This window comes from Antechinus flavipes, chromosome 3, assembly GCF_016432865.1.
Source record: "Antechinus flavipes isolate AdamAnt ecotype Samford, QLD, Australia chromosome 3, AdamAnt_v2, whole genome shotgun sequence".
NCBI lineage: Eukaryota > Metazoa > Chordata > Mammalia > Dasyuromorphia > Dasyuridae > Antechinus > Antechinus flavipes.
This window is the reverse complement of record NC_067400.1, coordinates 30,313,779-30,330,319: the sequence shown is the minus strand read 5'-3', so window position 1 is coordinate 30,330,319 and position 16,541 is coordinate 30,313,779. Positions and strand designations below refer to the sequence as shown.

The 16,541-nt window shown below is 40.2% G+C and overlaps 1 protein-coding gene across 2 annotated transcripts in view; it reads right to left on the bottom strand.

Annotated features, from left to right (window-relative positions):
• FNDC3B (fibronectin type III domain containing 3B) overlaps nt 1–16,541 on the bottom strand; it is a 366,338-nt gene that overhangs the window by 63,914 nt on the left and 285,883 nt on the right. For both annotated transcript variants that reach the window (XM_051983177.1, XM_051983178.1), the window contains exons 12-16: nt 9,047–9,171; nt 7,508–7,682; nt 4,323–4,409; nt 1,336–1,474; nt 148–219 (exon numbers count right to left, since the gene is read on the bottom strand). In XM_051983177.1, coding sequence (XP_051839137.1) covers nt 148–219; nt 1,336–1,474; nt 4,323–4,409; nt 7,508–7,682; nt 9,047–9,171 — 598 coding nt within the window. The remainder of the gene's footprint in view (nt 1–147; nt 220–1,335; nt 1,475–4,322; nt 4,410–7,507; nt 7,683–9,046; nt 9,172–16,541) is intronic.

The following is a 16,541-nucleotide window of genomic DNA, read 5'->3' as shown; positions in this document are numbered from 1 at the left end:
AGCCGTAGGGAAGATATTAGATAAGTTCTTTCTGAAGAACGATGTCAAAATGGATCACTGAGTCTAGGAACCATTTCATTTCTGTGTTTGTAGGGAAGGTACCTGGGCGGTACACCACAAGGACTTAATAAATGCCAGATGCTTTACCTTCTGAATGTCCCTCTGAGATCTCCAATAAGTACTTAAGGATTTCAGAACCGCCATTATCCTTAGGAGGATCTGAAACAGGAGTCAATATCTCATTAGTTGCAGATGAAAGATTTTCTTTTTATTTGCACAATTGTAGCTATGTAATTTTTCCAAGTCCCCAGTGACAAATAAACATATATATATATATATATATATATATATATTTGTGGGGAGGGGGGAGAGGAAGGTTGTATGGGGATATTGTAGATGAAATTCAAAGTTCTCAAAGGGGGAGATTGGAAATCATTTACCAAGGGGAAAAATCTTTGGCTGGAACTTAGCTCCAGTGCAACTTGGGTATTTAATAAAAGAGGAATAGTCAATAAGATTCTCTATCTTTTGGCTCCTGCTATACTCTCCGACTGTCCATGCCTATACTCTTCCTCCTGTGCTGATTATTGATCTCCGTGTCTTCCTCTAAGGCCCAACCAAAATCTCACCTACTGTAGGAGGCCTTTCCCATCTCCTAAATCTAGTACCTTCATTATCACCTGCATGGAGCTTATTTGTACATGTTTGCTTGTTGTCTCCCCGCTTTAGATTGTAAGCTCTTCAAGCTCAGGGACAGTTTTTTTTTTCCTCTTTCCTATCCCTAGTGCTAAGCACAGTATCTGGTACACAAAAGGTGATTAATAAAAGTTTATTGATTGAATGGTTATTAATTTCTCCAAAGGAACACATTTTGAAATGCAAGATTTTCTTAACAAAGCGATTCTTATGTAGAATTCTCTTTTGCATATAGCTCTGGTCTTAAAGTAAGCCCATTACTAGCTGCATGATCTTGGACAAGCCACTTAAACTGTTTGTTCCTCTGAAACTGTTACAGAAAAGGTGCCATTTCTCACTGGCAAAGTAGTCACTGTCAAGAGCTCCCTAAACTTGGAAAATCACAGGTCCAGCTACATGGAAATCACAAATGTCCATCAGTTTTCTTATAACGGAGTAGGTGGAATAATAATTTCATGCAAAAATAAATGTCTTATCCATATTCAAACTAAGACTAGAATTTATGGAAGAACAAATAGAGGGATAATATCTGGTCCTGCCAGTAGATGTCACCATTGAAGCCAGGATGAACTCCAGCTTAGAGAAACCTATTGAAATGAAAAAATTATTTTAAAACATATTTAAAAAAAAATCACCTACCCCATTTTACGCTAAAGCCATAAGGTGTAATCAGCCCTTTAATAAAGGGTCGAGTCGGAGGTCCTGGTCTGTCAGGACTTGTTGTACAAACCAAAACTTCACTTGGACAGCTTCTTCCTTCCACATTAGAAGCAATTAACTAGAATAATGAAAAGGGGGAAAAAAAATAGAGAATCTTAGTATCAAATTTAGAAATTCCCACGGAACAAAGCCAATGAAGTCATTTCAGTGGCTGAGATAAGGGAATCGGGACAAATGAACGTGAAAGCCATGTACACTTAAACACAAAATACATCGTAAGAACTTGTGGTGCAATGGAAAGAGATCTGAATTTGGGTGTATGTTCCAGTAATTCTTTACTAATCTGAATGATCTTTTACAAATCATGTAATCACTGAGGGTCTCACGTTCCTCATCTGCATAATAGGGGGGTATAAATCAGAAATCAGGAAGCCTGAATTTCAAATTACACTTAATAACTGTGTGACCCTGGGAAAGTCCTTCAACCTGTTTGCCTCAGTTTCCTAATCTGTAAAATTGAAATAACACTAACATTTACTCTCACACATTCTTGCTTGAGAATCAAATGAGATACTGACAACATTTGCACTTTACAAGTTATAACGTACTGTATAAGTGCAAGCAATGATGATAGCGATCTATTGTCCTTCTCATATCTAAACTGATGAAGGCACAACTTATTGATTATATTTATATTTGATTGATTATATTTATTATTTGATTATAGAATCAGTGACTTAAGACTGCCATGTGTTTAAAAAGTAACACATAATAACAATAATGATATGTAAACCCTAAATGTTAAGAACGCTTATAATCTGCCTTTAATGAATGTACCACAACGGACTGATGAAATCCACAGAGCTCTAAGCGGCTCCTGGCTTCTCAGCCACCTGGGAAGGATGATCCACCTTTTTGGATTTGCCACCACAGGCATTGTGTTTATGTTTAAGAGGAAAAATGTGATTTGTTTTTGATAATGTTTGCTTGCTTTTTTTCTTTCTCATTTTTTTTCCTTTTTGATCTGATTTTTCTTGTGCAAAGTGATAAATGTGGAAATATGGATAGAAGAATCGCTTGTGTTTAACTTATACTGGATCACTTGCTGTCTAAGGGAGGGGATGGGAGGAAGGGAGAAAAATGTGAAACACAAGATTTTGCAAGGGTGAATGTGAAAACTATTTTTGCATATATATTGAAAATAAAAAGCTTTTATTAAAAAAAAGAATTAAAGAAGTGTGGTTTAGCAGAGAGGGTAACCTAGGTTCTAGTCCTATCTCAGTTTAGAAGACCCTAATTCTAGTACTATCCCAACCCATAGTGGCTGGGTGACCATCCTGTGCACACTAAACTGCAGACCAATTGTCAATATGCATAAATGGAAACAATTTCCACAGTGAGACTTCTCCATTACACTGATTAAATCACAGCTGGAGACGATCCCCCTTCCTATGCTACTCAGCTTTCTGGACCCCAGACCCTACACAGGAGCTTAACAGAGCTGATACATATGGCCTCTATCTCTAAAACAGTGACAGTCACTATTAAATGGATAAACATCCAGGATGTTCAATTCCCTTATATTGTCAAAATTGTTCAGAGCATAAATGTTCTCTTTTCTCAAGCCTTGATATTAGAGGTGATAGGAAGGAGAGGAAGGAGTTTCACTTTTGAGAACCAAAGTAATGTAGGTTTTTTAAAAAACTCATTAAAATGTTTTGTTCCTTAATTTTGCCAAATAATCACAGCCAATTGAGGGATTGGAGGCCATTTATACAGTGGTTTTATATGTGAAAGGAGGATCTGAAAGTGTTGTTCCAAGCCAATAGAGTAACCAAAACTCCCGATCATTAAATGAGACAAAAGGAAAGTTTGGGGAAAAAATTCCCACTAAGCAAAAAGAAAGGATTGGTGGTGCCATCTTGTGGAAATAAAGTGAAAAGACAAGTGGATGTCTAATTCTTGTTCAGTCCTCCACATTAATGAAATCAAAATCAAATCCCTATTTCTAAATTTAAAGCTTCTTTGTCATCAATTACTGGGGCATAAGACAGCAGGCCCCGAAATGCCACTGAGTGCAGAACTAAAAGACAGAAGAGAATTTTTGTTAAAAAAAGGAGAAGAAAAAGAAGTGAGAAAACAGAAAAAGAGAAGATGTTGAAAAGCAAAATGCAATAAGAGAAAAGGAAAGAGGTCTACATGGGGGTAAAGGGATAAGGGCCAGAATTCTAGGCTCCTTTCAGGTCTGGGAGCAAGGAGGTGATTTATTCCCACTTTGATCCTGCTTTTGAGGTGAGTTGTGGGATGGTCCTTGGGGAGGCTTGGGAAGTTCCCCTTCTCCTTGTGAAGTACAGGATGGGACTCCCAGAAAAGAACACAGCAAGCCGTTTATAAAGAGTATCACAGACATTTAAGCATTGTTAAGCAAGACATGCAGGATCTGGGATGGTTTGGGTTTGAGGGATTGATGTTTAATCAGTCTGGAATGTTTAGAAAGACCAGGGTGTGGAGAGTCTTGAGTGCTGAGCAGCATTTTCAGTTCAATTCCAGAGTTAGGGAGCCACTAGTACTGAGTAAGGGGTGACATGGTCAGAATACCCCTTAGGGAAACCATTATAGTGGCTGGGGGAGAATGGGCCAAAAGTGGAAGCAGAGAGAACAAGCAGGAGCTTTCTGGTGATTGAGGAGGGGACGAGGGTCTGCACCAGAACCATGAGAATGTGAGTAGAAAAGGGAATGCAGAAAACAGATGCCGTGACTTAAGAAGAGATGGGCTAAGGAGGATGAGGGACAGTCTTTGTTTGGTTCTGGAGGTGATGGGGGCACTGGAGCCTCCTGAGTAGAAGAGAAGTGGGATTTCATAAACTCTTTCAGCTTCAGGTATATATGTAGAAAAAGGTTTTTGGATGGGGAGGTGGGGAAGGAACTCAATCACTTATGTCAAGGAGTTCTTGACAGGAACTCACCCTGAATTTATACTGTGTGCTTCTCTTGAGATTCTTCACAGTGCAGGTAGTGTCTTCTCCAGTGTATTTTGGGTGGAAAAGGCTATCCTGAAGAGACAGAACAAGAAGAAGTCATCAGGATCAGAATGGCTGCCCCCTCCAAAATCCTGTTTTTTAAAAACTTGGCAGGTTTCCGGATTGTGAGCTCATGATTCCCATACTCACCAGTGGGCTGGAAATCTGGCAACATATGTTAGGAACTTACAGAAACAGTTATATTGGGAGGCCCCCAATACTCAGCTTGGTGGTTTTCTGCCAACAGATAATTTCTTTTTGGCTTGGTCAGACTTCTCGTAAAAGCAGGGGACCAAGCCAGGGTTAACTAGCTTGATGACGGCAAGAGCTTTCTGAACTTTTCTAAGAATGCCAAGTTCCCTTGGATGAGCAGGGAAAGGTAGCCCGATACTTTGCCATACAGAATCTCCTGGACTAACCCTACAGTAAAGGTAGAGCCTTGGGGAAGGAAGAACTGGGCTGCTATTGGAGGTAATATAGATTCAGGAAAAGAACATGGAATTTAGATTCCAGAAATCTGGGTTCAAATCTTAACCCAGCCACACAGGACTTGGGGAAAGTAACTTATTAGGCATATTATAGTGATCTGACCTAGAGGGCTCTTCAAATTTGTAGGTTCTATGATCACACTGGACCTCAGTTTCTGAAATGGATGAAACAGAAGATCTGAGAGGTCCTCCCCAATTCTAAAATTAATAGAATCTTATGAACATCTTATGAAGGATTTCAATAAGAGAAAATAAAGAACAAAAATGAGTTTGAGTCATTGCCATGAACCAGGGATATAATATGAAGTAAAGACCAGAAAAAGGTAAACAAACAAGTTGAGATAAGCAATGATTTTTTTAATAGGTCCAACTGGTTTGAAGTTTATTTGCATTCATTAAGAAATATATAGTCTTCCAAGGAGAAGTGAGGAAATGAAACTTTGCTTCTTTGCAGAGGTCATGATGAGGGATTTGGGGTTTAGATTCGGTCAATTTTGTTGAATTTCCACCCCCCCCATTCTCCCTCCCTCTCTTTTTCTCTCTGAGTATTTTTACCCTCAGTCTTTTCTCTCCCTCCTCTTCCCCCTTATTTTTTGGAAGGGATATGATCACAAATAAAGGTGATGTAAAAACAAACTCAATGAAATTTTAAAGACTACCATTTGTAAATCTCTCTTGAGGGGAAGCGGTGTTAGCCTCTGCTACTAACCATCAGCAGAGTTTGTAACAGCTAAGTGTGTATCCTCTTCTGGTGAGAGACTAGAGGAACTTTCCCCTAAGGATGTCTGGAGATTGGGGAATACTTGGCTGGAAAATGTCTCCCCAAGAATATAAAAATTACAGGGCTCCCTGAAAACACTGATATAGTAAAAAGCCTGGATAGTATATTTCAAGAAATCATAAATGAAAACTGCCTAGATTTATTAGGATCAGGAGGCAGGAATAAATATAGAATGAATCCTAGGTTATCTCCTCTAATAAATCCCCAAATAAAAACTCCCAGGAATGTCATAGTCAAAAGGGAGAACCTCAGGTCAAAGAGAAACTATTACAAGCATCTAGAATGAAACAGTTCAAGTACCAAGGAGTTACAGTTAAGATCACACAAGAGCTAACTACTTCAACTATAAATGAGAGAAAATCCTGGAATACAATATTTAGAAAGGCAAAAGAGATGGGCTTACACCCAAGAATAAACTGCCCTGCAAAACTTGATATAATCTTATGTGGGAAAAGATGGATGTTTAACACAATAGAAGATTTTTTGCTGGAAAGACTAAAGCTAAGTAAGAAGTCTGGAATACAAACACAGGAATACAGGAAAATCTAGAAAGGAAATGAAGAAAAGTGATTTCATAGATTCCTGTATTGTATGAACTGATACAAAGTGAAATAAGCAGAACCAGAAGAATTTAAAGCAGTATAACAAAAAATAGAAAGAAAAAGAATTTTGAAACTAATGAATGCAATCAAACCACCATTTCATGTCTCCAGAAGACCTGGAAATACTCTAGAGCAGGGGTTCTCAAACTTTTTAAATAGGGGGCCAGTTCACTGTCCTTCAGACTGTTGGAGGGCCAGACTATAGTAAAAACAAAAACTTTGTTTTGTGGGCCTTTAAATAAAAAAACTTCATAGCCCTGGGTGAGGAGGATAATCGTCCTCAGCTGCTGCATCTGGCCCATGGGCCGTAGTTTGAGGACCCCTGCTCTAGAGTTATGACATTTCTTCAGACACAAGATGTATAAGGAAACACACATCTTTAGATATGACCACTTTGTACATTAATTTTGATTGTGTTAAACTCCTTTACTCCCTGTCTCTTTGTGTTTTTAATTGGGAGGAAGAAAGAGAAATTAATGGAAGGTGGAGTTAAAGTATATAAAAAGAATGATGATGGTGATATTTTAAAGGGCTATTATAATATTTTAAATTTACATAAAGAAAGTTCAATTATTCAGCTAGTAACATGGCAAGCAGAATTGCTTTTAAGTGAAAGTAGAATTATATATTGAAAGCAACTGGTATGAAGTAAAATTCAAAGTTTCATTTGCAGTCCTATTTTTTTGGGGGGACATATTTTGATTTATATGTAAAAGTGTTCTTTATTTAACAATAAATTCAACAATTTATCATTTGCAATCATAAATATTATTATATTAATTAATATCAACATTAATAATTACCTAAATATTATATAAGGCAATATCAATTGTCTATTAAATAATTTATATATTAATTATATAAATATATTAATATCATTAATGAAATAAATAAAACACAATGCGTAATTAATAATAAACGATAGTATAATATAATTGTAAATATGATAATATTCAACAATAATAAGTAATTATAATTTTTTTTTAAGTCTCCCTGGGCTTTCCTCTTTAATGAGATGTAATGGGTACTTAAAACCAGGAAGAGCTGGGTTCAAGTCCTATCTCAGAAACTAGATGTGTGAGCCTAGCCACATCCCTTCTGGTTCCTCCTCTCTAAAATTAGCTGATGGATGCATTTAAGGTAACCTTAACAGAGCAATTCCAGCTCTAAAACGAGGGATGCATATCATCCCATGGCAAGGCTGATGCAGCTGGGTTCTAGGATCCAGCCGAGGAGATGGCTGGAGGGACTAGGACTTACGTGATCATCCTCCTGGATCTCCAAGGTGTAGGTAATCACCTCCTCTGCTGTGCAGCCTTCAGGCTTGTTCCACTGTAGTGTGATCCACGTGACTCCAGCTCGAACGAGTCTTGGGGCAGAGGGTGTCTGAGGGATGTTTCCAGAGGTGTAGTACACCATCTCCTGGCTGTAGCCACTGGGGGGAAAGATCAACAACATGAGCCACAGGCTTGGAGCTAGTTACCAAGCCAGAGAAGGGTATAAGCCCAAAGGCTTACAGAGATCAACTTTCCTCCTGGGAAGAAGACAGAGAGCAGAGCCGGGGTGGGCACGAAGGAGGCATTCTGATGAGATGCAAAGATGGGAAAAGGCATTCTCCGTGCTCAAAAAGCTTCTCTTTTAGGGTCACCTAGATGGTGCAGTGGACAGAGCATTAGCCTTAGGAGGAATGCATTAAAATCTGGCTTCAGACACTTCAGACTTACTAGTTGTGGGACCCTAGGGGAGTCACTTAACCCAATCTGCCTCACAAAAAAAGGGAAAAAATGCAAAATCCTGTTTTAATAGGGTGCAATACACAAACAACCTCAGTGACTGTGGCTGTGGATTTCTAGATTAAATGGGATTCATTTTACCGACTCCACACACGCACCAAATTCCTGGTACATCTACAGGACTGTACAATGTGCATCACAATCTGTCAGCCAGACAATAAACATTTAGCAAGCATCTACTATGTGTTAAGTGGGGGGCATGCAAGAGGTGGCAAAAGTCAGCCCTGTTTCTTACAGAGTTCACAAGCAATAAAAGAACAGCCACGTTTGCCTTACTGTGATGACTAAGGCAGGAAAGCGATCTGATGCATGGTTGTCAGCAAAAACTGCTCAAAAACCACCAGAAAGGCTCTCAGGCTAATTCATGATTCATTTAGGACAACTCATTTGTGGAGCATTCTGCTTACGCTCAGAACTGTCCTGCAATCTCACACGAGGCTGACGCTGGGCTTGCTAACAACGGCTGGCTTAGCATCCCTACCTTTCTCCACCTACACTGAAAAAGGGAAATGCGGGAAAAGCTTGTGCAAGTGATGAAAGGAGACAGAAGCACATCACTTAAAAAAAAAATAAAGCAAAGAGCTGGGACTACTTTGAAATCCTGGATTGTTAACTATTTATTATTTCTCTTGGTTCACAGAGGGCCCCAGTGGCGTTTTCACAGAATAGATGTATTCTGCTAACATCAGGAAGGGCCCAGAAAGCAGAGTTCAATACTTCCTAAGAGGTCTACTCTCCTATCAAGATATTCCCAACTTATTTTTCCATAATGATACAAGCAGTTTGGGAGAATACAAAGAGTGTCAGATTTGGCATTAAAGGGCTTGGATTCAAGTCCCACCTCTGCCCCTTGGGGCCCCAATTTTATTAATCATAAAATGAAAGAGTTGGACTCAGTGATCAAAGTCCTCTTCAGCCCTATATCTTTGATTCCCTGACCTGGTATTTGAACACATAAAGGAAGACCAATAAGAAAGTTGGGAAACTGCTGGGGAGGCAACATTACCTGGTTCCGATGTCATTGCGAGCGGCCAGCCTGAAAGTATATCCCATTGCCGGACAAAGCTTGGTCAACTTGCAATGCTTCTGGCTCCCAAAATAACATTCTCTGAAACCACTGTTCCGCTTTCCCTAGAAGGGGCAGAAAACCCAAAAGGTACATCAAGGCTAGTTTTCATACGTTTCCTTTCTTTGCTTAACATGAAGGACATCAATGGTAGGGGATCCTTGACATGGAAGATCCTTGACAGGGAAATCATATTTTTTCTCCCACAATAGCAGTTCTGAAAATGAAGTCTTTGAATCACCTCAACATTGCCTGTCTAAAGTATGGAAATCATCATCATCGTCATCATCATCACCATCACTAGCAATATTTTTATAGAATTTTAAAGTTGGAAAAGTGCTTTACATATATTGTCATTTCATGTGATTCTCAAAATAACTTCACAATACTGCATGATGTTATTATTCCCACTTTGTTCAGAGTGAGACAGCTAATAAGTGCTTCACGCAAGATTTGAACGCAGATCTTCATGACAACACTTTAGCTACTGCACCACCTTCTTTGGGAGGCATTTTCCTCACTTGGAAAGTGGGAGGTTACAGTTATAAGAAAACAAAAGGAAAAAAAAAAAACTTAAATGAAGGGGATGTACCGAATCCATCCACCCCAAGCACTTCATTTGATCTTTACAGTAAACCTGTTAATTAGGCCCTTCGGAGGCCCCGAGTTGAGCCGGCTTCAAGTCCACATGCCAAGGTACAGTATGCTGTGGCAACCACTTCCTCCCTATAATCCACATTATTTTATCTATGTTCCGCAGAATAGGAAAACCACAAGAGACTATTCAGAGGAAATCCACTTTGGGACTTCAAACCTTAGCCCTAAAGTTAACTTGGCTGCCTCCCAACATCCCCAGCATTCCTTTTGATAAATAAGAAGGAATCTCAAGCATCTAGGCCGGTCCAATGGACCGAGCCACACGCCAGGCTCCCGCAATCAACCCATCAGAGGTTCTGTAGGCATTAAAAAAGGCCCAAGAGGAACCTCCGAATGTTTGTTTTGGTCTGTGTCTGACTTCAAGCTTCAATGTGAGATGCTCAGATTGAATTCAAAACCGAAACAAACAGGATTCACCCTTTGCTCAGAGGATCAGGTCCCCGGGGGGGGCGGGGGGGGCAGATGAAAAGTCCCAGGAATGAAGGGCCAAGGTCAGTCTAAAAAATGACAACAAAGGTGACCCGGGAATCCTCAGCTCCAATTGCTGGGAGAAGGATTTTTCCATTCAGAGCCTGGCTCAGTTCTATGGTACTAAGCAACTTGAGGGCATGGACAGGTTCATTTTTGTCTCTATCGTGCCTGGGACAGTGTAAGTGCTAAATAAATGTCCACTGATTAGCTTGTTTAGGCAGGAGCTCCCTACTGAATCCCCTCCTGCGTGCACTCTGTTGTATCAGCATCCGACAAAACCCTGCCCCCTTTGAAATGCCTGTTTTGGATATTGACTTCTCTGAACAAGGAACAACCTGTTTCTATCCCCACTGTCCACCCCCAAAGTGTAATCTGCTTAGCAGCAGAGGCTATTTAATTTTTTGTTTGAATACCCCATGTCCAGCAGAGTGTACCTTAGAAAGGGAGCGAAGGAGAGAAGGATGGAAGGATGGAGGGAAGGAAGGAAGAAGGAAAGAAGGAAGGAAAAAGAATGAAAGAGAAAGAAGAAAGAGAGGAAGAGAGGGAAGGAGGGAGGAAGGAAAGAAGGGAGGAAGAAAAAGAGAGAAAGAAAGAAAAAAGGAAGGAAGGAAGGAAGGAAGGAAGGAAGGGGAAAAAAAATAACTTTCTGAACCCAGATGGCCCTAGAGGGGAAAGTGAGGCAGGCAAGTGACTGCACAGCCCTCCCTCATTTCAATCCAATTCACCTCATATCATAGCATCCTCTCCCTGATGTCATAGTCCTTTCTGAGAATGAAGGACAAACAACAAAAACATAATAACATCATCTCTGTGGCTCCAGGTTGAAGCAAATAGAACAGCCCAGTCAGGAGTAGGGAAGGCAGGGTTCAAATCCTCTTCAGAACAGCTCTGTGACCCTGGCCAAGTCTCCAACACTCCTATAAAATGGGATTAACCTGAGCGACTCTCTCCCAAGACCACCGTGAGGCTTAAATGACATAATGCCTGAAAAAGGCTTTGTCAACCTGCAGAAACATAAGGGGCTCCAGGATCTGTTCCTGTACCATTCAATAAACCAGCCATATTTATGAAGCACCTACTATGCCTCAGGCACGGTGCTCGGCACAGCGGGATGGCTCTAAGCACCAGGCAGAGTTTTTCAGACGCCGTCTGAGATGAGCGACTTGCTCTTAGAGGGTCTCTGAAGCTTCATGCTCAGTGCCAACCTGGAGTGTTATGTTAATGCGACCAATTTATTCACAGAAAAAAGATTTAAACACTGCAAATTTGCATAACTACATGCACTATCTGACTGGTCTGAACACTGAAATTTGCATAACTGCATCCAACATGTGAGTGCACTGTCCAAGAAGGCCGACACGTTCTGTTTTCATCTCACACCGCGGCGGCTCCCCCTTCTCTTCTACCTCTGTTCCTACTCAAAGGTAGCCGTGCTGCACAGCAAAGGCTTACAAGAACGTCTTTCATAGATGTCACCATCTTGAAACTCGCAAGTTCCAAACTATACAGAATGAAAATCATTCAAAACTAAGAGACGGAGGAAGAAATGAAAACCACAGGGAGTCCATCCTCCCTGGCATCCTCCCTGCTAATGGGCTTGTCCCAAAGATGCCTACAATGATCCTAGAATAGATGAGTGACATTCTAATACTTTTATTTATTTAGCATTTATGCAAAAATCCGGAAGACTGAGCTTGGGATTTCATTGTGTGAAGAATTCCCAGGTGAGGAAATCCTTCCCTCAGTGCAGACTGGGGTCTCTAAGGCTACAATCTTTAGAGTCTTGTCAGTGGTGTTGTGAGATTAAGTGACTTGCATAGGGTCACACAAAAGGTAGGATTTGAACCCAAGTTGTCTTGACAAAAGGGCTAGCTTTCTCTATACATATGTACAAAAGGGAGGATTTGAACTCGAGTTGTTTCAACAAAGGGGCCCAGCTTTCTCTATACTTCACCAGGCTGCGTCCCAAAACATGGAATATAAGAGAAAAACATCAGGACAGTCTCAGAACCATTTCTATCTGAGCTCTATCACAAAAGATTAGAGTCAGTCAACAAGCACTTGTTAAGTATTTATATGCAAGGCACTGGGGATACTACACACACACACACACACACACACACACACACACACACACACATACACACACACACACAAAATCCTTCTCAAAGAACTAACATTTTACCTGGAAGGACAACAAAATAATATCAACAACAATAACAATAATAAAAATACTATCCCAATGGACATTATTCATTATTATTAATTATCCATTAAATGTGAATAGAAAGCTAGACTCAAAGATGCTAAGCTTGGGGTTCAATTCTTCATTGACGTGCTACTAATACATCCATGAACAAGTCTCTATCTCTCAGTGCTCCTAGGCAACTCCCTAATACTCTAAAGTTGAACTATTGGTGACTGTCTGCATAAGTAGACAGAGGGAATCCTCTCATCAACAGATCACGACAGCAAGTCTCACAAAGCAACTGCGATCTTTGCTGGAGGCAATCATCAGCCCTTGAGTACTCACACAGATGAAACTGCAGGTTTGAACCAAATGGATCTCTCTAGATGATCATTAAATTTCTAGATTTCAAAATGATTGTTTCTTCAGTACTTTAAGATATTTTAAAAATGTCTTCCTTACAGCAAACATATGAGGTAGATAGCATATGTTTTACCGGCCCTATTTTGTAGATGAAAAAACCAGATTTAGGGTCATATGGTCAGTAAAAGATAGAGCTGGGATTTGATCCCAGGACTCTTGGGAGAGAAAACTGAGGATGTAATGAAAGGCTTTTATGTGGATGGTAATTGTTCTGTTTGGCCTCAGAATATGAACAGAAGTAGAAAGGTCAGCCAAGAAGACAAGTCAACAAGCCTTTATTAAGGGATGCTGATGTGCCAGACTCTGCGCTGAGAGTTGGGGATACGAGGGAAACTTGTACACCCCCAAATCCTGCCCCCGCTCTTAAGATGTCCCCAGCACAACGGGGAAGGGGACAACATGCCAACAACTCTGGATAAAGTGGAGATAAAGGCAGAGGGGAAGCTCTAAGGCTTGAGGACTGGCAAGGGCTTAATGAAAAAGAAAGAATTTTAGGCAGGACCTTTAGGGAAGACCAAGAAACGAAAACAAGATGGCAGGCAAAAGAAGAATCCAAGGAAAACTGTTCTGGCAGTCAGGGCTATTAAAATGTGACTCTGGCAGGAGACAGCTTCCAAGAAGGTGGTATGAGCCTTACTTAGGGACATAAGACACAGGATGTCTATGGATAAGGTTCAAAGACGGCACAGAAGAGGTCCCATTTCCATCTCTGAGATTCTGTGAGTCTACCGTAGCATGATTTGTATTGCAATAGATATTTGGGGGATGTCCTGCAACAGTTTCCACAGGTCTCAACGCTGCTAACATTTTATCTCTTATTCTGACATCCAGTCCATTCACAAGACACAATCTCCGACTCATCTAAGCCAATGATAGCACATCATTCACGCTGTTAACCTACATAAAAGCATTCATTTCCCAGGATGTACTTGGCTCACAGACTGTCAACAGAATTATTAAGATCTAGCCAGTGAGTTTCTCAAGACATGAGCTGCAAAGTACCGTAGAGATCTCTCTGGGAAAGGCAGATATGACATGTTTGAAAGGAAGCATGTTTCTCTGGGGAAAATTCAGGAGTCACTGGCTATTTTTTGAAGGTAGTGGGAAAGAAAATGCATGTGTGAGAAGCATGAAGCAAAAAAAAAAAAAAAAAAAAAAAAATACCTGGTGCTGATGATGAGAGGGGAAAATTCCAAATAATACAAGACACACACAGGTGAAACTTAATCCAGTATCAAAGGGGTCCTTTGTAAGAAACAACTAATAACCCTCATCTTCATAGCTCCGAGGCAGATTCTGGCAGACAGATAGTAACCTAGTAACCTGGGAGAGACCTGATATGGGTGGTGACAGTAATGTCTTTTCCATCTAACCCTTTCTTCCCAGGGGACTGACTGCTCCACATTTCTTATCTCATTTCCTAAAATGAAATTGCCAAATAAATGATAAATATCAACAATACTTAAGGACACTTAACTTACATGATTTTCTTGCATGAGCACCATCTCTTGATTTTTTTCTCTCCCAAACTAGTCGATTTAGTAAAAATAAAACTCAACCACTGAATAAAATAAAGACCATGGAACTCCCTTCTCCTTCAACTCAGCTGAATTCCTGAGAATTACTTGAGGCGGGCAGAAATTGGAGCCTCATTGTAGAGACATAACTACTGAGGTAGAAAGATTAATTGCCAAGAGAAATGTATATGTCATAGTTTCCATTTCATTCTCACTAATGGAGTGGACCAAGCCATATCTCGCATCTGTTAAATGTGGATAAAGGGATAAAGGTGTCAGCAAGGCACATTTAAGCAGGTGAGCATGATTAGACCATTACAGCTGCCCACTGAGTCTGAGCCCCTCACTCTATCAAGATTTTTCTCCTTTCCCCCAACACACTTAGAAGAGAAATGAAGGGAGCAATAAGAAGCGGTGATGTGCTTTTTTCCAGCCTGACCACAACATTTGTGCAGGGCAATCAACTGAAATGTGCATCTCCTTAAGAATCCTCCCTCACACAAGGATACCTGTGTTGCTTCTGTGCTATTTATCACTTAAACCATCTGATCAGCTTGGTCTCCTTTTCTATCATATATTAATTAATGACATCTTTTCCTTTGGTATACTTTTCTCCATCGCTATCTGAGGGATACTCACTCTTAATTCTTTGGTGATCATACGATTCAGTAACGTAATTTACAGGCATGCTATAATACAGGGAAAATATTAAAAGGATGGACTTTGCTTTCACTGAATAGATGGGAATCACTATCATTTCCCGAAAGCACTTGAGCTCATGTCTTTGGAAACTTCCTGCAGTTTACATTCAGGCCCAATTCAATTTTTCACCGGTAGTGTTTATACAAGATCTATCTACTGATGTATAGATACACTTGTGTGTGTGTTTGTGTAGGGCCAATTCATTTCCCATCACTAGGGTTTACACAAGATATATAAATGTAAGTACACAAAGATGTATACATATACATATGAACATGTCTCTCTCTCTCTGTGTGTATATGTCCAATTCATTTCCCATCAGTAGTGTTTACACAAAACACACACACACATATATATGTTTATATATGTACAAACACAACACACACCAATTGAACAAACTCTACAGATTTGCATCTAAATTATGTTGTAATTTGGGCAACAGACATCCTTCATCCAATTGTTTTTTCCTCTAGGATGATGGGAACACCCCCCCTTTTGGGTGAATGCAGAGGAGGATATGGAAGAGGTGGGCAAGGGATGGAAAAGTTCTACATAAAGGTTTTGACACTGAAGATCATATCAGTGTCCATGGAAGACTCAAATACTCAATGACATAAAGTCCAAGAGCACCTCTTCAGCTCCCTCCTCTTGGAATCTCCCTTGGCTTATTTTACACTGCTGAAGTGCCGTCTACTTGCTGAAGTCTTTGATGATTCCTGCAGATGCTTATGCTCTCCCTCTCCAAAATACCCAGTATTCTTTGGTACATCTGCATACATTTTGCACAGGTTCATGTTGTTTTCCCAATTGGAATTAAGACTCTGCCAGAGCATCTCTGTAATCCTCCGAGCTAGCTAGCGCAATGCTTGCTGATTGATTGGCAACTGGATTATATGATAAAGGAAGTAAGTACAGCCTTTTGGCTGGAGATGTAATCAGGATACCAACTCCCCAGTTCTATCTACCTATCTGTCTTGAATCTTATAACATGATGCTGGATTAGCTTTTAAACTCTCTTTGCCACCACCAATGTATATTTGAGAAGAACAGGTGTAAACATTCGCAATTTCCCAGTTAACAGATTGCTTAGGAGAATTGGGCTTTACTCCTGAAAATGCATCCAGTGTCATAAGGACCTCTCTGAAAAGACAAAAGAAATGGACAAGTGGAGAAAGGACCTAGAATCTTGGCCAATCAAGTCTGATCACACTCTGGATTTTGTAGCACAGATAATAAATCATAGAGTTCAGAAGCCTTGAACTATTTTAAAACTAGAATTGAATCCTGGGTGATTACTATAGAGCAGGGTCCTTAGGCTTTTTGGCAAAATGGGTTTGATGGGCAGATTAGTGAAGCCATTGAACTCTTTTTCAGAATCAGTTATCAAATGCATAAAATAAAGAGACAGAATTGTAAATGAAATCATACACATAGAAATGCAGCTATCAAAGAGACAGCTAGATGGCTCAGTGGAAAG